At 41.0% G+C, this 17,381-nt stretch overlaps 4 protein-coding genes and 1 long non-coding RNA gene across 6 annotated transcripts; 4 read left to right on the top strand and 1 right to left on the bottom strand.

Annotated features, from left to right (window-relative positions):
* Positions 1–234: 234 nt before the first annotated feature.
* On the top strand, positions 235–2,929 carry rpl37a (ribosomal protein L37a). Its single transcript, XM_070918910.1, has 4 exons — positions 235–280; positions 1,006–1,134; positions 1,339–1,421; positions 2,765–2,929. Exons 1-4 carry the CDS (start codon positions 278–280, stop codon positions 2,826–2,828), a joined length of 279 nt encoding a protein of 92 aa, XP_070775011.1. The 5' UTR covers positions 235–277; the 3' UTR covers positions 2,829–2,929.
* Positions 2,930–4,044: 1,115 nt separating this feature from the next.
* On the top strand, positions 4,045–6,982 carry pecr (peroxisomal trans-2-enoyl-CoA reductase). Its single transcript, XM_070919456.1, has 8 exons — positions 4,045–4,156; positions 4,747–4,880; positions 4,998–5,163; positions 5,250–5,331; positions 5,427–5,523; positions 5,610–5,720; positions 6,348–6,459; positions 6,580–6,982. The coding sequence occupies exons 1-8, from the start codon at positions 4,045–4,047 to the stop codon at positions 6,660–6,662; spliced, it is 897 nt and encodes a 298-aa protein (XP_070775557.1). The 3' UTR covers positions 6,663–6,982.
* Positions 6,983–7,710: 728 nt separating this feature from the next.
* On the top strand, positions 7,711–9,849 carry ndufb3 (NADH:ubiquinone oxidoreductase subunit B3). 2 transcript variants are annotated; one of them, XM_070919477.1, is made up of 3 exons: positions 7,711–7,780; positions 9,392–9,520; positions 9,611–9,849. In XM_070919477.1, the coding sequence occupies exons 2-3, from the start codon at positions 9,393–9,395 to the stop codon at positions 9,759–9,761; spliced, it is 279 nt and encodes a 92-aa protein (XP_070775578.1). In that variant the 5' UTR covers positions 7,711–7,780; position 9,392; the 3' UTR covers positions 9,762–9,849. The 2 variants fall into 2 exon arrangements, with proteins under 2 accessions (XP_070775578.1, XP_070775579.1); XM_070919478.1 differs by lacking the exon at positions 7,711–7,780 and having other exon boundaries at positions 9,381–9,520.
* A 150-nt stretch (positions 9,850–9,999) lies between these two features.
* On the bottom strand, positions 10,000–13,221 carry LOC139296065 (UDP-glucuronosyltransferase 1A1-like). The gene is made up of 9 exons (XM_070918349.1): positions 12,694–13,221; positions 12,040–12,103; positions 11,805–11,953; positions 11,403–11,530; positions 11,170–11,263; positions 10,947–11,072; positions 10,754–10,841; positions 10,399–10,618; positions 10,000–10,270 (listed from the first exon to the last, which is right to left on the bottom strand). The coding sequence occupies exons 1-9, from the start codon at positions 13,219–13,221 to the stop codon at positions 10,000–10,002; spliced, it is 1,668 nt and encodes a 555-aa protein (XP_070774450.1).
* Positions 13,222–15,490: 2,269 nt separating this feature from the next.
* On the top strand, positions 15,491–17,032 carry LOC139295949 (uncharacterized). The gene is made up of 3 exons (XR_011598445.1): positions 15,491–15,546; positions 16,487–16,567; positions 16,723–17,032. It is a non-coding gene; the product is annotated as an uncharacterized lncRNA (long non-coding RNA).
* The last annotated feature ends 349 nt before the right edge of the window (positions 17,033–17,381 follow it).

Raw genomic sequence — 17,381 nt, 5'->3', positions numbered from 1 at the left:
GCATGCGCGTATCCATGAAGCGTCCTTAGTTACAGTCATTTCCTTTATAATTATTGCATACATTGAGGATTTCTTTGTTAAAAATATGCAACAGCGACACTACTACTTAGCAAAAGTGATTACTATTTTATACGATTAATAAGAGTAATTCTATTATTATGTTGTAGCGTCTGCATTCTGCGAAAACTCAAAGTCCCACAATGCAGCGTGAACGAGTGTGTAAATCGCGCCTGCGCGGTAAGCAATCCCTCTTTGGACCTACGTCTCCACTGAAACGATGGTGAGCCCACAATGTCCCCTTTCTAATCCGTGTCAATCTAACATTTTCTGTGCTATAACTGATACAATCACATATTGGGATGCTTTGTGGTGTCCTCGTTTATTAGACCCGAGCGTTATTTGCGTTGGTTTTATGATTTTGTCGATAGCTAAAACGATGTTTTCATGTCCCATTGAGACAGAAATGGCTGCCACCATTGCTATACTCACGTACTCCGAAGTACCGGGCGGGCTAGTCACATTAGCTTGCTGTCGGTCGTTAAATCCATAATTCCGTGCTGGTTTAGAGGACCCGCAGTTTTTTAGTAAAGCAATGTAGCATGTTTTATGTCTTGATTTAGGGTTGTTGAATTGGTTTAAGTTAGCATACCTATGTGGCTAGCTTGCTAAGGGGAAGCTTGTGTAGGCTAGCTAGTTACACCACTGGTGACAGGATTTCATTCACGCTGGCTCTACGGCTGGTGCAGCTGACTGGCATAAATAAAACGTGTGTTGAACATACTTCACATTCGGCTATCAAATTTTTATTCTCAGACTGGCTCTGTGTACTGGGTTATCTGGAGTATTTGGATATCCTGGAAGAACATTTTAATCCCGTAGCAATAGCACTGTTTTGAAAGTTAAGTGGAAGACGTCAGCATTAACCCAGTACGACAGAAGTGGTTACTGTTTGTACATCTGCATTAACGGTGCATATTGTTTCATGGTATTGTATGTTGTCCACAGGCCAAGCGTACCAAGAAGGTGGGGATCGTTGGTAAATATGGCACGCGTTATGGTGCGTCGCTGAGGAAGATGGTGAAGAAAATCGAAATCTCCCAGCATGCAAAATACACCTGCTCTTTCTGTGGCAAGGTAAGGACAACCATAGGACTCATGAAAAGACTGTGTTGTTGTAAATAATTCATGATCGTACGCCAAATGTAGTGTGCCTATTCAATGTATGTACTGATGTGAAGGGACACTGGGCAGATGGCACAGATTTTAGTGTTTGGATGTTGTGTCTGGACAAGATACCATTTCGTAACTGTTACTAACTTGCTAAATTTATATCGACAGACCAAGATGAAGAGGAGGGCTGTTGGTATCTGGCACTGTGGGTCCTGCAGGAAAACGGTGGCTGGAGGCGCCTGGATTTACAAGTAGGTTTTCATTTTGCCTTGCTGTAATTCTACCATCCAGCTCCATCTGGAAACATGTAGACACCCAAACTTAAATGATTGCTGTGTATATGTTGTTTTTAAAAGTAATTTTGGTTTGGCTGGGGTTTGTTGCGTTGTTTGACAGTAAAAGGGCAAAACACAGCAGCGTATCCCCGGAGCAAGCAGCTATACAGGTCGTTTTCATCTAGAGAGCTGGAACTGATGGTATCTCAATTTAATGTCAGTTAGTGATTAGCCTGTTTAGTTCATGCAAAAAATAATAGGCTAGCTGTTAAGAGCTAGATGGTCAAAGTATCTGAAATCTGTTCACAGAACTTATTTTTGGCTAATAAAGTGCCCTTTTCGCTACCCAATCACAGCCCATTTCATCACACCAACAAATCAATCTCACACAGCCTAACTGGGACGTGTAAACTATTTACCATTTGTCTGAAACCAATTTCTACAGAATTGAATCAGCCCATTCAGATTTTCTCAACTATTTTTTTTCCAAGGGGTTTTGTAAATATGAAGCCTGTGCCAACATGGTAAATTTCTTCCCTTGTTTGATATTTTGGGGACATCTGACTTTTCCAGAACAATTTTCAATTTAAAAATTGGAAGTAAAAAGTGATGACAGCCCAGGGAACAGCACGTTTGTCCAGTTATTAGGGTTCAAGATTGTCATTGGAGAGAACTGTAAATCATCCAGTATAAAGCCTAATTGAAACAAAATAGCCATGTCCTTGCCAGACCACATTATGAAAAGTGACGGTTGTATGGCTTTGCCAATCCACCACCAAGCAACCTACAAGCAACATATTCCATTGAGCAATGACAAGAGAGAACCACAGAGCTTTCAAATGAAGCATTTCTGTGATTGCAGATTTACCGTTGGGGGTTGTTATCTGTAAAGCTTTTTTCCTGAATACTGTTTATGAAGGTGTTCACAGGTTCTTTGAATTTAAGGCTGAGAGTAGAGGGCTTTCCATTTCCTTGAGTTGAAGCTAAGTGTGTTATTGAGGAGAAAGTCATATTTGACAAACTAATGTGTTTATTCAAAGCGAAAACACTGGCACTGGCGGGATTGCTTCGTCTCATTTCCATTCAAATGGCCAATAAATAAACCACCAGAATGAATAATAATAAATCTATTTGCATGACAAGTGCAAACAGTTTTTCTATACATTTGTGTTAAGTTTTCTAGATTAAGGGAAGAAAACCTCCTGATAAACGGACGTTCTGTGGTCATGGAAATGTGTAGGGGAATCTCTGGCTATGGGAGTTATGAGTAGTCGTTAAAATGCATGCATTAGTAATAAGCAATGTTTTGTCTTTTGCAGCACAACTTCCGCTGTCACAGTCAAGTCCGCCATCAGGAGGCTGAAGGAATTGAAGGACCAGTAAACCAAGTGCGATGATCACTGGTGGATATGGGACTTTGTTTTCTATAATTTAACCGACCTGGACATGACCTCAACATCAAAATAAAGCGGTCTGGAGCGGAATTCTTTTTTGTGTCTTTGTACGTCTGTTTTTACAATGTAGCGGTAAAATCAAAACTTGTGGGCGATAAGTACAAGAAGATGCCTCACCAAACCTGCATGAGCGAGAAAGTTGCACTCCAACTGTCTTTGTACAATTGCATGTAATGGTGCCACAAGATAAGAAAGGGGTTCTTTGAGTTTGCATCTTACTCGGCCACAGTGCCCTTTTCCTGTTTGGAATCCCTAGCAAATGAAATTATACTGCTGACTCTGGAGCAGAAGGTGAAAATATTCCACTGGACAGGTCAACAAGGCAACATATGCTTGTTAATTGAAATTATAAATGGTCATTTGATAAATACTTGTGCCCATATATACTGCTTATTACAGAGTGGGTTTTATGTACTGTCATTTTGATGGACTTCAGATGCGTTCAGGAGACCAGAACAAAGCGGGTTAACATGTAGCAACTCATCACAGTTCAGTCACATCAGTCTGTCATTGGCACTTTTGAATAAGAAGTGCAGAGGTTTTTAAAAAAAATCTTTATTTAACTTCGACACAGAAGTATGTAGAATCAGGGTTATAGTTCTAAGAACAATTTACAAAAAGACAACACAGCTGAAAATAAAGCTGAACAAAGAAGTTTAAAAAAACAACGTAGTAGTAGTAATGGCCAACAACATACAATGACTGCAAATCAAATGTTCCTGTAAATTGTAAACAATACAAATAGTGCAAAGGAATTCATATTGAAACAAATAACTGTTCGCCACCCCACCATTTAGTTGTATAAGTAACATCACCTGATAAGCTTGATAATGAAACCTATCTCACTGTCCGCCGTATCATGAAGATATAGAAGAAAGTGTCCTTTTTTAACACCTGGACCTATCCATGACTAAATAAGTAACAATTAAAGTTATGAAAAACACATAGAAATCGACTACTTGACTTTACAACATTTAACACAATATATATTGTATTATAAAGTATAGTTTATATGTATCGCGATAAACGAACCATGTACAAAACATTCCTGAAGATGGCAGCGATGTGAGAGACACCGACTGCCGTAAACTGTCCAGCGGGGGGCGCAGTGTCGTGCCTTTCTTCAGCAGGGTCGAGAAACAAGTATGGCGGCGTCGAGCGCTTTCAGACCGGGCTTGTTCAACCATAAAGTTGCGATAGTAACGGGTGGAGGGACCGGTATCGGTAAAGCTATCTCTGCAGAGCTGCTGGAGCTGGGTGAGCGAAGCGGTGCTTTTGGGTTAAGAGACATTTTTGTTTCCACAGAGCAGAACAGTTTGAAGTGAACAGCAGCGGACTGACAACAAGAGCCAAGTGAACTTTGACACGCATAGAAGCCTGTCGCTGTTTCGACCTGACTGTCAGAAAAGCAGAGACCTTGAAATGCGTGACACTGTTGAAACAGATATAAAAATCAAGTATGTGTTACAGCATGATAAAAACGTTTACAGTGCGTGGCCATATAGCAGAAAAAAACACCCTAATCAGGTCACAGAATCTGATGGGTCGCAGAATTTGGTGCAACACCTGGATGAAGAATTCTGGTCCCCCCTCGGATTTCACTAACTTGAGAGTTTGTTATGGCTGAATAAATACTGAAGAATGACTTTCATATGCCTAAAAGTATAATACATTTAATAGCTCTCTATGTGAAATACATAGCTTTGAACTTATCTCTGTTTTGGAGCATTGTCAGCCAGTGACTCTGGCGACCTCATTTATTCATAATTACATCACATAACCACATAATAACTTTTTTATTCAGCAGTCAGCTCTCTTTTACTTATGGCGAACTATTTTGTCCTCAGGCTGCAGTGTGGTGATCTCCAGTAGAAAGGCAGAGAGGTTGGAGGCGGCCGCTCAGGAGATGAGACAGAAGATCCCTCCCTCCAGCCCCGCCTGTGTCACTCCTCTAACATGTAACATCCGAAAAGAGGATGAGGTGGGCCCACACACACACACACACACCCCTTCAGCCTCTGAAACTGCTTCATGTTGTCAGTGCAGGATGATCAACAGATTTCATTGCGGCGTCTTGCTTCGGTTCCCTGTGCGGCAGGTGAAGGCTCTTGTATCGTCAGTGCTGAAGCAGTACGGCAGGATAGACTTCCTGGTGAACAACGGAGGAGGTCAGTTCAGCAGCCCAGCAGAGCACATGTCCTCTAAAGGCTGGAAGGCTGTGATAGACACCAACCTGACTGGAACCTTCCACTGCTGCCAGGAGGGTAAGATGCAGGCAGCTAACACTGGTCCAGTTTGTGTTTGGTCAAGCGCTCAGTGCGACTGTTGTGTTGCTGTTCTATCCACACAGTCCACACTGCATGGATGAAACAGCACGGAGGTGTGATCGTCAACATCATTGCTGATATGTGGAAAGGCTTCCCAGGCATGGCGTAAGCAGCACCACCCACCTAATTCACACGTAAATGAACAACACACTTTCCCCTTTTCCTTTTTGTTGAAACACTGTATCTCCTCTCCCGGACAGCCACACAGGAGCAGCGAGGGCAGCGGTGGACAACCTAACAAAGAGTTTGGCCATTGAGTGGGCAGCCTCAGGAGTCAGAGTCAACGCTGTTGCACCTGTAAGTACAAGTCATGAGTTAACGCAGAAGCTGGAGGTCTTTTAATTATGTGGTAATTTCAAGTCTGTGCATTCATCTGGCTGCAGGGCACAATCTTTTCCAAAACTGCAATGGCGAACTACAAGGAGCTTGGACCAAATCTCTTCAAGATGTCTGTTCCATTTAGCCCTGCGAAGAGGCTGGGAGTACCAGAAGAGGTGTGCAACTATGTAGTGACACCCACAATACTTACAATACAAAACTCAGAGCAGCTTTGTTGCACTTAAAAAGTATTATAACCATGCATTGCAGTGTTCTTGGAAGTAACACACATGCAGAGCAATTTGAAAAAATCAGTTGTTTATGAGATTTTCAAGTGCTTAACAAAGTATCTATTTATACCTACAAGTCCTAGCTATACACATATAAACACACAAACAATTGTTAACAATGTCACAGTATCTGTTTATTTAAGAAAAATCACCTATTCAATTGTCCAGTTGTCATAATCGATATCCATCACGTTCAACTGCATGATAATGGGAAGTCAAACTGAATTCTTACTCTGTTAATGACTTTGTAGTGTTCATTTTAGACAACAAAGTCATGTATCATGATTGGCAGAACTGACAGAAACCCCACACTGCAATATTAACAAATGGTTGTGTTCCTTGGAGTCAAGCCAGTGGGTGACTTGGTGACAGGTGGGCAGGCAAGCCCTTTAAATAGAAAATAATTGGTAATCGAGAGCAATTGATATGGTAGAGTATGTGCTGTGTGTCTGTGGCTTTGTTGCGTTGTCCAAGACAGTAGTGATTTTTCTCTCTTTTTTTGTTTATGTTCAGATCTCGTCAGCAGTGTGTTTCCTGCTCTCTCCTGCTGCCTCCTACATCTCTGGAGCCACCCTGAGGGTTGATGCAGGACAGAGTCTGTACCACTCCGCGTGGGAGATACCCAGTGCGTACATCTTGCTAACGCATCCACACTTTGGCCTTTACAGTATATACTATATACAATACAGTACTATATACTATGTAGTGTACTAAATTCTTGTGTATTTTGTGTGTTTGTTTCCAGACCACAGTGCATGGCCTGAAGCTCCAGAGGGGGACAACCTGGACGCTCTGAAGGACCTGCTCAAACCACAAAGCAAACTCTAATTCCCTTTTGTGGTATTGTCTGATCACGGACTTTGAGCTGCATCAGGCACCACAACCACTGTAAAAGACACAAGACATTTATATGTAATTAATAGCAACATGAGTGTCTGATTAGTTTCCTGGATCATTTTTCCAATGCCTTTGTAAATTGTTGAAATCACTGCAGAAGTTATTATTAAAGTTATATAAAAGTTAATATACAGTACTTTTTAACTCAATTGCTACACTGTCCTTTACAAATGGAGACAAAAGACAAAAACAACAACAGAACACAGACACAAAACAATAAAACTAAAAGGTTTTTTTTTTTGGGGGGGGGGGGGGGTATTGATTTGTCTCTAGGGTGGTTTCAAAGTCCTACAATGTTCACCTTTAGTTTTAACCTGGACCTTGGACTAGGCTCCTACTGTGATGACAGGGGACAGCAACTATTTTTCAATGCCAGTTTAAGATTGCCTTACATTGACTGTTTTTGATTTACAGTTATTGTTACTTTTAACATCATAATGAAACATATTACAAAATGCATCTTTGTATAACATATCATGGAATGTGAGAAAAAATGTCTTTAATTTTTAATGTTGAAGGGGAAACAGACAAGTTAAGTGTTTTGTTATTGAAATTAAAAAGCTTTGTATAATCAAAGACTAATAAAGTATTTTTGTGGTTAAATGTATATCTGTGGATGCAAAACGTCTTTTAAAATAGTCTAAAAGCAGATTGATAGTTGAATTATTATTTACATTTGGGTAAAAGTTAGTTATCTCTTGTGATCCTGAACAGTAATAACTATTTATATATGGGTTTAAAAAATTGTGCATTAGTAATATTGTATTTTATTTTGTAATGCTGAGACAGCTACTGCCCTACAGTTTACGTAAATGAACAAACTGATATTACAACTGTAAATAAACGTACAGTTGTACTTGTATAGTAGCATTAAAGTACTGCACTGCTATTATTTTGTTCTGCACGAAAGGAAAATGTCAAAACGCCCTCTCCTTTAAAAAAGGAGCTTGGGTATTTTGTCCCAAATGCTGTGCCGTCATTTTGCCGTAAAAGAACGTTAGCTGTCGCAACTTTTAGTCCAGCAACAGAGGTCAACACAAACCACCCAGGTACAGTGTGTTTTTTAAAATTAAATCTTACATGTCTTACGCATCTGTTGTTGCTCTTTCACAGTGAGTAACAACACTGTATTTATATATATGAAGGTGTAGATAATGCGCCTTCGAACAAATGCTGCCATTGTATTTATCTAGCGAGAGAACGTAGCTAACGTTAGCTAACGTAATGCTAGTTGTGGAAACGCTGTCTACACAACGTTGTGTCTACACATTAACCAACACTTTGATTCATTTTGTACAATGGAATAGTTAATTTTAGGCAGGCAAGTTAGATAAGTCACCAATGACAGATTGGAGTAAGAAAGCTACTCACTGATAACTTAAGACGTGTCAAATGAAGTGTTCAATAACGTTTAACTCCAGTGAGCTTTAGTCGACTTAATGTCAGTAGGGCAGCGATAAGTTTGTTTCTTTGGGTATTTATTAGGAGCATAACACCTTTAACAACACCGACATTATAAAAAAATCTATGTAATTGTGCCAGGGTTTGCTTGACAGCAGGTTTGGACCATTGAATTCAACAAAACTAAAACATATAAACAGTACACAATATAATGTGTCATTTATTAAAATTATAGAATTTTATTCGCAAAATCTTGTATGAAATACAAATGTTTAAAAAAGAAAAAAAAAAGACATTACATCTCTGATATATCATTGGTGGTTTGTAATTAGGGTACTATTAGAGTGTTTTGTTTAGTGATTGATTTAGTTTTAGTGTAGAAACTTGGATTTAGGGCCAACTTGTGAAGCAATATTAAAGTACAACAGCCAGAATCATTGCACTTACAGTTTGTGGCACCTAGTGGGAGATAAGTCTTGCTCAGAAAAATGTATTATTTTAAACTTTTCACCTAAAAGGTAGACTTCAGGCTTAAACAGTGCCAGCCCAAGATACTTAAAATTATCCCAGTTTTCCAAAAATCTGTGTTGAGCCAGTGTAATGTGAAGAGACAGGTGTATCATAAGAGACAGCAGCCATGTACATTGACTCCCATAAGGACAGGTGCTAAATATCTCCACCTCAACTAGTTTTTCAGGTGTCTCTGCTTATACAGTGAGCACTAAAATGTATTTGGAAGTAATATGAAGTTGTGTATCTTTACAAGCATTTACAGCATTATTATTTAATATGTACTAAGCTGGCATTTGTGCCTCTCATGAAATCATCGTTTTAATGTATGAGCCTTTTGCACATATAATCACATTTACATGACAGAAATAAGCCACCGCTTTGTTCACTAAAATTTGCTTGTCTTCACATGTACATTTCTAGACATAAACAAACATGGAAACCAACGAGTAAGTAGTTATCACTTGTAGGTTGCCATCTATCTTGTGGTTCAGGTATGGAAATGCAGCTTGTGTAACAGTTTAAAAACTTCTCTTCCCCGTACATGTTCGGGCCTGGATTGAAGAGCCTTTGTGGATTATGTATTATTGCGCGTGTCATATTTTCACTTTGCTTTAACTCTGAGAAATTGTTGCCATTATTATTATTTTATTTTATTAACAAAATTAGGTGTCTACCACTAAGCTTAGGGGTAAATGGCATAAAAAAAAACAATGCCAACTTGCATATATCTGCATCTGATTTTTCAGCATGGGAGGTGACCACGGCCACAACAAGATGTCCATGCCAGACTGGCGGCAGTGGAAGGTGGAGGGAACACCCATGGAGTTCACACAGCAGAGGCTGGCAGCCAGGGGCCTCAAGGATCCATGGGCACGGTCAGTATTTATACCTACATGGCGTATAGCTGATATTTTAGTAATTCTTATTCCTGACCCTGCTCCCTATCTTTCACTCCCTCTCTGCAGTAACGAGGCTTGGAGATACTCGGGCGGCTTCTCTCGGGCTGTGACTCTGTCTGAGGTGCTGCTGAGAGGATTCAAGTGGGGCTTTGCTGCCTTTACTGTTGCTCTGGCTGTCGAGTACACTCTGTTCCCACCAAAGAAGGGTGGCCACTAGTGCTCATCATTGCCCCTCAAGCCCATCCATAATGGAGTCTAATAATATTCTGTATTTTCTGTTTATTAAATGTCTTTTTGATCCCATGGCTTCCCGTATTCTTCCTACACTCTGTCACATCTTTAAATCATAACCAGCTTTTCTTTACAGTATTATTTTAATGATAATGATGAGTTTTTAATCTCCCTTTAAAAAGCAGTGTTGCTGCTGAGGTAAAAGTTCAAATGTAGCAGGTAGGTTAGTCCTGCTTCCTCTTCCTGCTCAGTTTACAGAAGCATAGTTTCAAGCATTTTACTGTCACTATTACAAAAACCAGCACCACAGTAGCCAGTAGTGCTATTACATCCAGGCAGTGGTACTGGAACCATTTGAGGTCATGGACAGCAGGTCGGAGATGTTTTGCCCCTTTGTGCCGCATCACAAATTCGATCCAGTACACTGAGAGGTCAAGTGGGTCAACTGGTTGGTCTTTATGGAGAGCTGACAGCTTCTGCACGTTCTCTTTATACCTGGACGTAAACAGATGCAACATTAAAGTGAAGCAGATGGCATGAAAATATATTTTGATCATCATCAGCACCATCTTTTTAATGACATAACTGCCAACCACATTGTGAGCGACCTTCTGACCCCTCACCTGGTGTCATTGATGACCTCGTGCAGTGCCTGAAGAAGGCCTTCTGTAGTGATTGCAAAAATGTCCAACATGACTCCCACTCCTCGGCTTGCCAGCTTCTGTGCGTTGTCAGGCTGGTCCCCCGAAATTGGCACCATCACCATGGGAACAGCGTGACACAGTCCCTCAAAGAGACCATGTGAGCCAGCATGAGTGATGAAAGCACGAACTCCAGGATGTGCTAACACACAACACACACACACACGCACACACACACACAGTGATGATGCCAGATGTTACAGTATGTGATGTGTCACTGGCCAGTTTCGAGTAGTGTACGTCACATTTCAGGATGTGTTGCAGTGGATTTACACACCTAGCAGGTCATTCTGAGGCACCCATTGCATCATCCTCACATTTTCTGGGACACTGTCAGGAACCTGCCCAGTGTACCTCCATATTACCTATCAAAAGAAGTGACATTTATTGCATTGATGTATGATTTTAAAATGCATTTTCATACATGTTCATATATATATATATATATATATATATATATATGCCTGTACCTTCTGTGGAATCTGTCTGAAGGCTTCCAGGAAGACAGAGGTTGTCTCTTCTGGCAGATCTGGCACCATGGTGCCCAGAGTGAACACCACAAACCCATGATCTCCTGACATCCAGGACTCCAAATCCTGCAAAAACACACACACACACAGTAGGGTCTGATATTCATCTCTCTTTATCTTTCTCCATCTCCCTGCATTAAAATGTAAAACACATGGGCCTTACTTCAGGCAGAGGATTTCTCAAGTTGCAGTTGATTCCACCAATTAGCACCATATTAGGCATGAGAGGGCGTGGCACCTCCAGTGTGAAGTCAATCCTGTTTAATCACAGTATCACAATATGTATGTGATTTTTCTTTCGGTGTAATAGTACGTGTGTACTTCTACATAGGGCAATCTAGGTCAATCAGTGTATTCTTCTCCCATATATCAATATACAACCTTTGTACATGTTACCTCAGCAGCCAGATAGCAGAATCTGATAGCACTTCAGTTACGCCCACCTCCTCTCCCAGGAACTGATGGGCTATGTGGTCAAAGTGCCAATACAGTAGTTTGCAAAACATCGGCTCCAGTAAAGCCACCTGCAGGTCAGAGGCACCACAGAACAATAAACAAGTAGAATTTCAGTTATATCAGTTACATTTTAACAGTGCTGAGACGGAAGTCAATGTTTCACTGGGTCACCAAGACCTACATGGCTTTGAATGTACCTACAGTAAAGTAGGGAGACCCTAAGGAGTTCCGCTACATTGCCAAACTGAATGACATAACAAAGAGTTCATTTTACAGAATAAAAACATAGCCATCCTTCGTTGCATGCGCCTGTCCGTGTGTGTCCGGACATTAAGTGCTAACCAAAGTGTTGACAGCTCTCTCCTTGAAGCTCATTTTGTCTGTGTATCCGGTGAAGAAGCGGGGCACATATGAAGGCGGGGAGGGGCAGCCTGCAGAATTGAAGTCCAAGGAACATGGAATGCCCCTCAGCATATTAATGGTGGGGATACCTGAAAATGATTCAGGGATGACTGGTGAGAAGCTGTGCGGACATATAAGAACACAGATGCTGCTAACTAAGTGTGGCAGAGCTCACCTAATTTTCGAGCTATTAACGAGCCTGTGGGCACCATGGGGTCTGTTAAGACGGCATCAAACTTCTGCAGGGTGAAAAGGTACAAAGGAAAAATAGGAGAAGGGGGTGAATCTTCAACAGTTTGCACTAATATAGCACTTTTTCTTCTATTTACATACAGTCATGCAGTGATTCTACAGAAGGGGGGAAGCATATCAACTGATAAGACGGATCACTGCTTTTGCATTAACATACAGTACTTCTCTCTCATTAAAAACACACAGTATGATAAACGTAAATTTATATAGTTTAAGTTGTTAAAACTATCTCCACCTCAACCAGCTGCAACAACAAAATGCTTCTTACACATTGGTGCATCAGTATTAACAATCTAATAATGTCATAATAATATATCAATCACAGGAGCCATTTTAAGCACATTTTTGCAGTACTTTCACATAAGTAAATTGTGTGAATATTTCTTCTACCACTGTCCCAGCTTCAGTCAATACAGGGCTTGTACACAACACTTAATAGTATAATACAATCCAATACAGCAACAGCCCCCAAAAATACCTCACAAATTCAGTATAACGTACAAGGCCGTTGTATTGAATTGTATTTGATTTAAGACCTTATTCTGATGTTGTGTTCAACCTCTATATTTGTACTCACCTGCTGTGCCAGATGTGAGATGAGGCTGACATTGAACAGGAGGCTCTCTGCAGTGATGTGGATGAAGTGCGTAATTCTCTGGATCTGTGAGAATCGTTTCCTTATCTTGCCCGTGAAAGATTGTGCAGATTTTTGCATTATGTCCTTGTTTGAAGACATGACAGAGTCAATATAAGCCTTGTCATAAGGAACAGGATGGGTCACAGTATCGTAGTATTTCCCGGGACCCATCCGTATGTTGACCTCTGGTATCACCACGGTGACCCGATGTCCACGGCGACCGATTTCTTGGGCAACTGCCTTTACTCCCACCCAGTGACTCCCATCCATGGGCACCACCAGCAAGTTGCCCAAGAAATCTGAAGAAGCAGTGCCGCTTGCAGGAATGGCGTTGGTGGCTTCGGCCTCTTCTGTCTTCTTCTCCGGCCTGGAGCTTTCTGCCACAGACCCCCTCGTCTTATCTACACCACCATTCACCTGCATATCCATGTTTAGCAGCAGGATCACAAACACTGCTGCTTTCCACATTGTTCTCTTTCCTCTGTGGCCTCAGCTCACTGAATCCAACACTGAGAAAAAGGCGGGCAAAGTGGCCTGAGTAAACACTCCCTTCTCTGTGCGTCCTCTGTCTGGGTTGTCGAAATTCCTCTGTGAATTAGCAGAGTTGTGTGTGTTCAAAGTCCCCACTTAAACAAGAGCGACAATTGCAGTCCTCAACAGCTAGCAGTTGTAGGTCAACAATAAGAGACTTCCAGTGATTTAGCTACTGTGTTGTTTGATTGATTGCTGACCATGCATAAAAGAAAACACACAGTCACAGCTGATATCGCACCTGGGGGACCGGGGAAAAGTTCAATAGAGGAAACGGCAGTGTTTCGTAGAAGAGTAGGGATCTAGTAGGGGTCCAAACGTTCCTGATTACTGCCAAAACTGGGGAATAATGGGATTACTACAGGGAATATAATTACACTGTTTGGCAAAACACTGCCGTTTGACGAGGCCAAAACTCCAGCAACACTTGTAGTACAATGAACGTCCTTCAGTTCAAGGTAATATTCCTATATCAGAATCAGAATCAGAATCAGAAACTGTTTATTGCCAAGTAACATACATTACAAGGAATTTGCTGTGGTCTGAAGGTGCTATTGTTTTGATAACAAATAAGTAAAGAATATAAAAGCTAAAATGAGAATAAGAATAAAAGTAAAAATAAGATAAGATAAATAACAACAGTGCAGTGACCAGAATAAAGTAAAGTGTCCAGATAAAGTGTCCAGTAGGGCCACAAAAAGTGTTTTGAGACATTATAGTTCCTGAAACTTCTATAAAGACAAACTGAGTTCTGAGGTTTTATAATATGATATCCATGTTAATCAAGCCTGTTTCTCTTGATTTCTGATCCAGTATGTTAGGACATGTACAGGCAGTGGAGCGACAGGGCCTATCAGCACTCCATCTCCCACTTCAGTCAGTGGTGCACAGAGAATCACCTACACTTGAATGTCATCAAGACTAAAGAACTCCTCATTGAAACCCACAATAAACCCAGTACCCCCCACTGCCACATCTCCATCAACAGTGAACTAGTTGAGATGGTGTGATACCTCGGAATCACCCATGACAACAAACTCAGCTTTGATCATCACACTACCGACATCCATAAACGCTGTGAGCAGAGGCTCTCCACCATCCAGAAACTCAGGGCCCTCTCAGTCACACCCCACCTCCCACTTCCTGTACAGGAGCATCATAGCACCCATCCTCCTCTACTGTCCCACATGCTACTTCACCATGCTCACTGTCACCAACTGTACTGTGTTCCTTGTGGCTATGTGTTAGTTTGATGGATCTATCTACAAGAGTGGATTAGCAATCAGTTGTTGTTTTCTGGTAATTTGATCACTTGGAATTTTGTTTCTACACTGACACCAATTTCTACAACTAAAGTGCAACATCAGCTGGGTCCTGCATGCTTACGTGGTCAAAATTGACCTTGAAAACCTAAATTATTTCAGTTTATTTAGGGACTTTTGAATTGAAAATCACAGGTGTTACTAATAACATTAATGATGGCTCTTTTCTATTTAAGTGTCTCATGAAGCAATGACAGTGAGTTGGCATGGACAATACCAGAACCCTGAAACTGAAGCAGCTAAATGGAATTCAGTCATCATTAAGTTTACACCTGTGCCTTTTTCCTACTGTGACATACCAAAATGGCCGCTGGCCTATTGTGCTCACATAATCCATATTCCTAAAATAAATTGTGTTTCATCAAGTAACCTCAACTGACACACAGAAGACCTGTGGACAGGTAGTATCCCATGGTTTTAACATATGAACATGACTGTTTATAATTTTTCTAAGTTTGAGTTACACAAAATGTGAAGGAAAAAGATCTGCTTGTTAACGTTTGTGGCCTTTTATTTGTAACTTTATCTAACCAGAAAATATCGTCTTTAGTTACATTAAGTCTTTTGCCAAAGAGACCTGGCCAAAATTGAAGCACAGAGCTAGCCATCTAACTGGCTAAACATGAATTTACAACATTCACTTATAGCATAATAGCAAGGGGGCTGTGAGGCATAAAGGAGAGAGACTGACCGGTAAAAACAGTTATATTCTTAATGAAACATGTTTTGAATGTCTAGTATTAAGGCAGTTTCTATCATTCAAACGCTTGTCCAGTTGGTGGCGTTAACGCGCCATTTTTCTTTTTGTCAAAAAGCAGTAGAAAAAGAATCCAGTCCTCTTCCGCCGCGCGTGCATCTTCAAGTAAAGTTATCCTCGAGCTCAACAAAATACAGCCTGAGGTCCGCGAGCTAACTGGGGCACGAGCCAGTATGTTAACAAGTAAGCGCCTCGCTATTTGGTAGTTTACGAAATCATTAAAAAACACATATGAATCTGTCAAAACACGTAAACTGTGAACGACCTGAGACGAAGTAAGTTTTAAAGTCAGAGCCTAGTTTCAGTGACGATGTCGATCCCGGTAGCCTTCAGTCTAATGTTGTTTATTTTAGTCTGGCTAGCTTAGCCAGGGTGCTGAAATTAGCTCAACAGTAACTAGTGTTTTATAGATTATGACATTTTCGAGTCGGGTGTGTTGTTCAAACCTAACTACATCACCAGTCTCAGGGCCTCAGGGGTTCACTTTTGTGTGTCAGTTGGTTTGCGATAATAATAATAATAATAATAATATCAATTTCAAGTTACTGTGGGAATATTCACCATTAAAACAGCAGCTAAAACAATAAGCATCGTAAGGCATTACCTGTTCTCGAGGTCCTATCGTCTGGAGAGGTAAAAACCTAGTTTATGATATCAGTTGATATTGTGCTTACAAGGTGCCTATCTATAAATAAAGTGGGGTTTAATGAAATGACCACAGACTAATTGACACACAGCAAACCTGTGGGGAAAGTAGTGCTTCAGCATAGTAATGTGTGGTTTCTGGGGCTCAAGGCAAAATACAATTAAGCTAAATGTAGTGAGTTGTGTGTGCTGTACTTAGCTGACAACAACAATACATACACAATGTACAGAGAGTGAGAGGAACAGTAGCAGCCCACAGATCCTTTTGTGCTCCTGGACGACTTTAGTCTGCACTGAAAACAACTCCTGCAATATAGCCAAAGATAGGAAGGTTGTGTGTGACAGAACAAGCATGTTGCAAATGAGATCAAGTGGAAATGGGAATACGGTCATACTTCTAATACTGTGCTGTATTTTTTTCATTTCCACTGTTTTGATTATTTGTCATTAAAGTGGTTTGTTGTCTTTTAAATTACAGGCCTCCGTCTGACAGCGGGTATGAGGCAGATGGCCTGGAGTCGTTCATTCATACATCTTCCATAAGAGTAGAATATTATAGGTAAGAATAATAATGAAATTATTTTATATTTAGTGTTCAGCCTGTGACCTCAGTTATATTATGAAATAAGATAAAGCTATGCTGTGATCACATATCAGTATATTACACTTTACAGGTACATTATCACAAGTAGTCACTGTTAATCTCTGTCACAGGTCATTTGAGTATTGTCTGAGGTGGGAAAGACCCATGTATCACCGACGCTCCTCCAGACTACTGAAGGCCTCCAAGAAGAGCCCCCAGAGAAGCCCCAGCCCTAATGAAGAAGTTATCCAGCGCCGGTGGAGGGGTAAGAGACAAAGGACAGGGCTGAGGAAGGCCAAAGCCGGCGAAGGCGCAGTTAATACATGTGACGGGAGGGGCCGCGACATCATCGACATTATCAACAGTGCACATGGTGCAAAACGTGTTGCCGAGGATGATGAAGTAACGTTTGTCAAGGTAGTTGATAAAGGAGTGGACGAGTCAGATGAAGACAGCGCCTCTGTCACCAGCAGCATAGCCTCTGGTCCTTCCCGCCTGCATAACGCCACTCCCAAGAAGCCGCGGCGCTCGCAGGGCTTGTGCTCAGCCTGTCGAACACTCTACCAGAAGGCAAAGAAGATGAACGTGCCAATTAAAAACAAACTTTTAGACAATGGTGAGTGCACTCATTCATTGTTCCAGCAACATGAGATGAAAATATAATATCCGTGTGGGGAAATTGGGTCGTTGATACAGCAAATACTAGTACACATGTACATGTTTATTCACCATTAAATCCTCACGGTTACAGAATCAGAAATACTTTATTGATCCCCTGGGGAAAATTATA

Source organism: Enoplosus armatus, chromosome 14 (genome assembly GCF_043641665.1).
Source record: "Enoplosus armatus isolate fEnoArm2 chromosome 14, fEnoArm2.hap1, whole genome shotgun sequence".
Taxonomy (NCBI): domain Eukaryota; kingdom Metazoa; phylum Chordata; class Actinopteri; order Centrarchiformes; family Enoplosidae; genus Enoplosus; species Enoplosus armatus.
The sequence above is the reverse complement of the archived record's forward strand: the minus strand, read 5'-3'. Positions and strand labels throughout refer to the sequence as shown.

What these genes read in the sequence shown, in the direction of transcription:
- rpl37a (XM_070918910.1), top strand. An exon ending in CCTGCTCTTTCTGTGGCAAG is followed by an intron (nt 1,135 to 1,338) that starts GTAAGGACAACC and finishes TTATATCGACAG; the next exon opens with ACCAAGATGAAGAGGAGGGC. An exon ending in GGAGGCGCCTGGATTTACAA is followed by an intron (nt 1,422 to 2,764) that starts GTAGGTTTTCAT and finishes TGTCTTTTGCAG; the next exon opens with CACAACTTCCGCTGTCACAG.
- pecr (XM_070919456.1), top strand. Translation starts at nt 4,045, where the DNA reads ATGGCGGCGTCGAGCGCTTTCAGACCGGGCTTGTTCAACCATAAAGTT. An exon ending in ACATCCGAAAAGAGGATGAG is followed by an intron (nt 4,881 to 4,997) that starts GTGGGCCCACAC and finishes CCTGTGCGGCAG; the next exon opens with GTGAAGGCTCTTGTATCGTC. An exon ending in CTCCGCGTGGGAGATACCCA is followed by an intron (nt 6,460 to 6,579) that starts GTGCGTACATCT and finishes GTTTGTTTCCAG; the next exon opens with ACCACAGTGCATGGCCTGAA.
- ndufb3 (XM_070919477.1), top strand. Translation starts at nt 9,393, where the DNA reads ATGGGAGGTGACCACGGCCACAACAAGATGTCCATGCCAGACTGGCGG. An exon ending in CTCAAGGATCCATGGGCACG is followed by an intron (nt 9,521 to 9,610) that starts GTCAGTATTTAT and finishes CCCTCTCTGCAG; the next exon opens with TAACGAGGCTTGGAGATACT.
- LOC139296065 (XM_070918349.1), bottom strand. Translation starts at nt 13,221, where the DNA reads ATGTGGAAAGCAGCAGTGTTTGTGATCCTGCTGCTAAACATGGATATG. An exon ending in TCTCACATCTGGCACAGCAG is followed by an intron (nt 12,104 to 12,693) that starts GTGAGTACAAAT and finishes TTCACCCTGCAG; the next exon opens with AAGTTTGATGCCGTCTTAAC. An exon ending in GCCTCAGAATGACCTGCTAG is followed by an intron (nt 10,619 to 10,753) that starts GTGTGTAAATCC and finishes GTTGTGTGTTAG; the next exon opens with CACATCCTGGAGTTCGTGCT.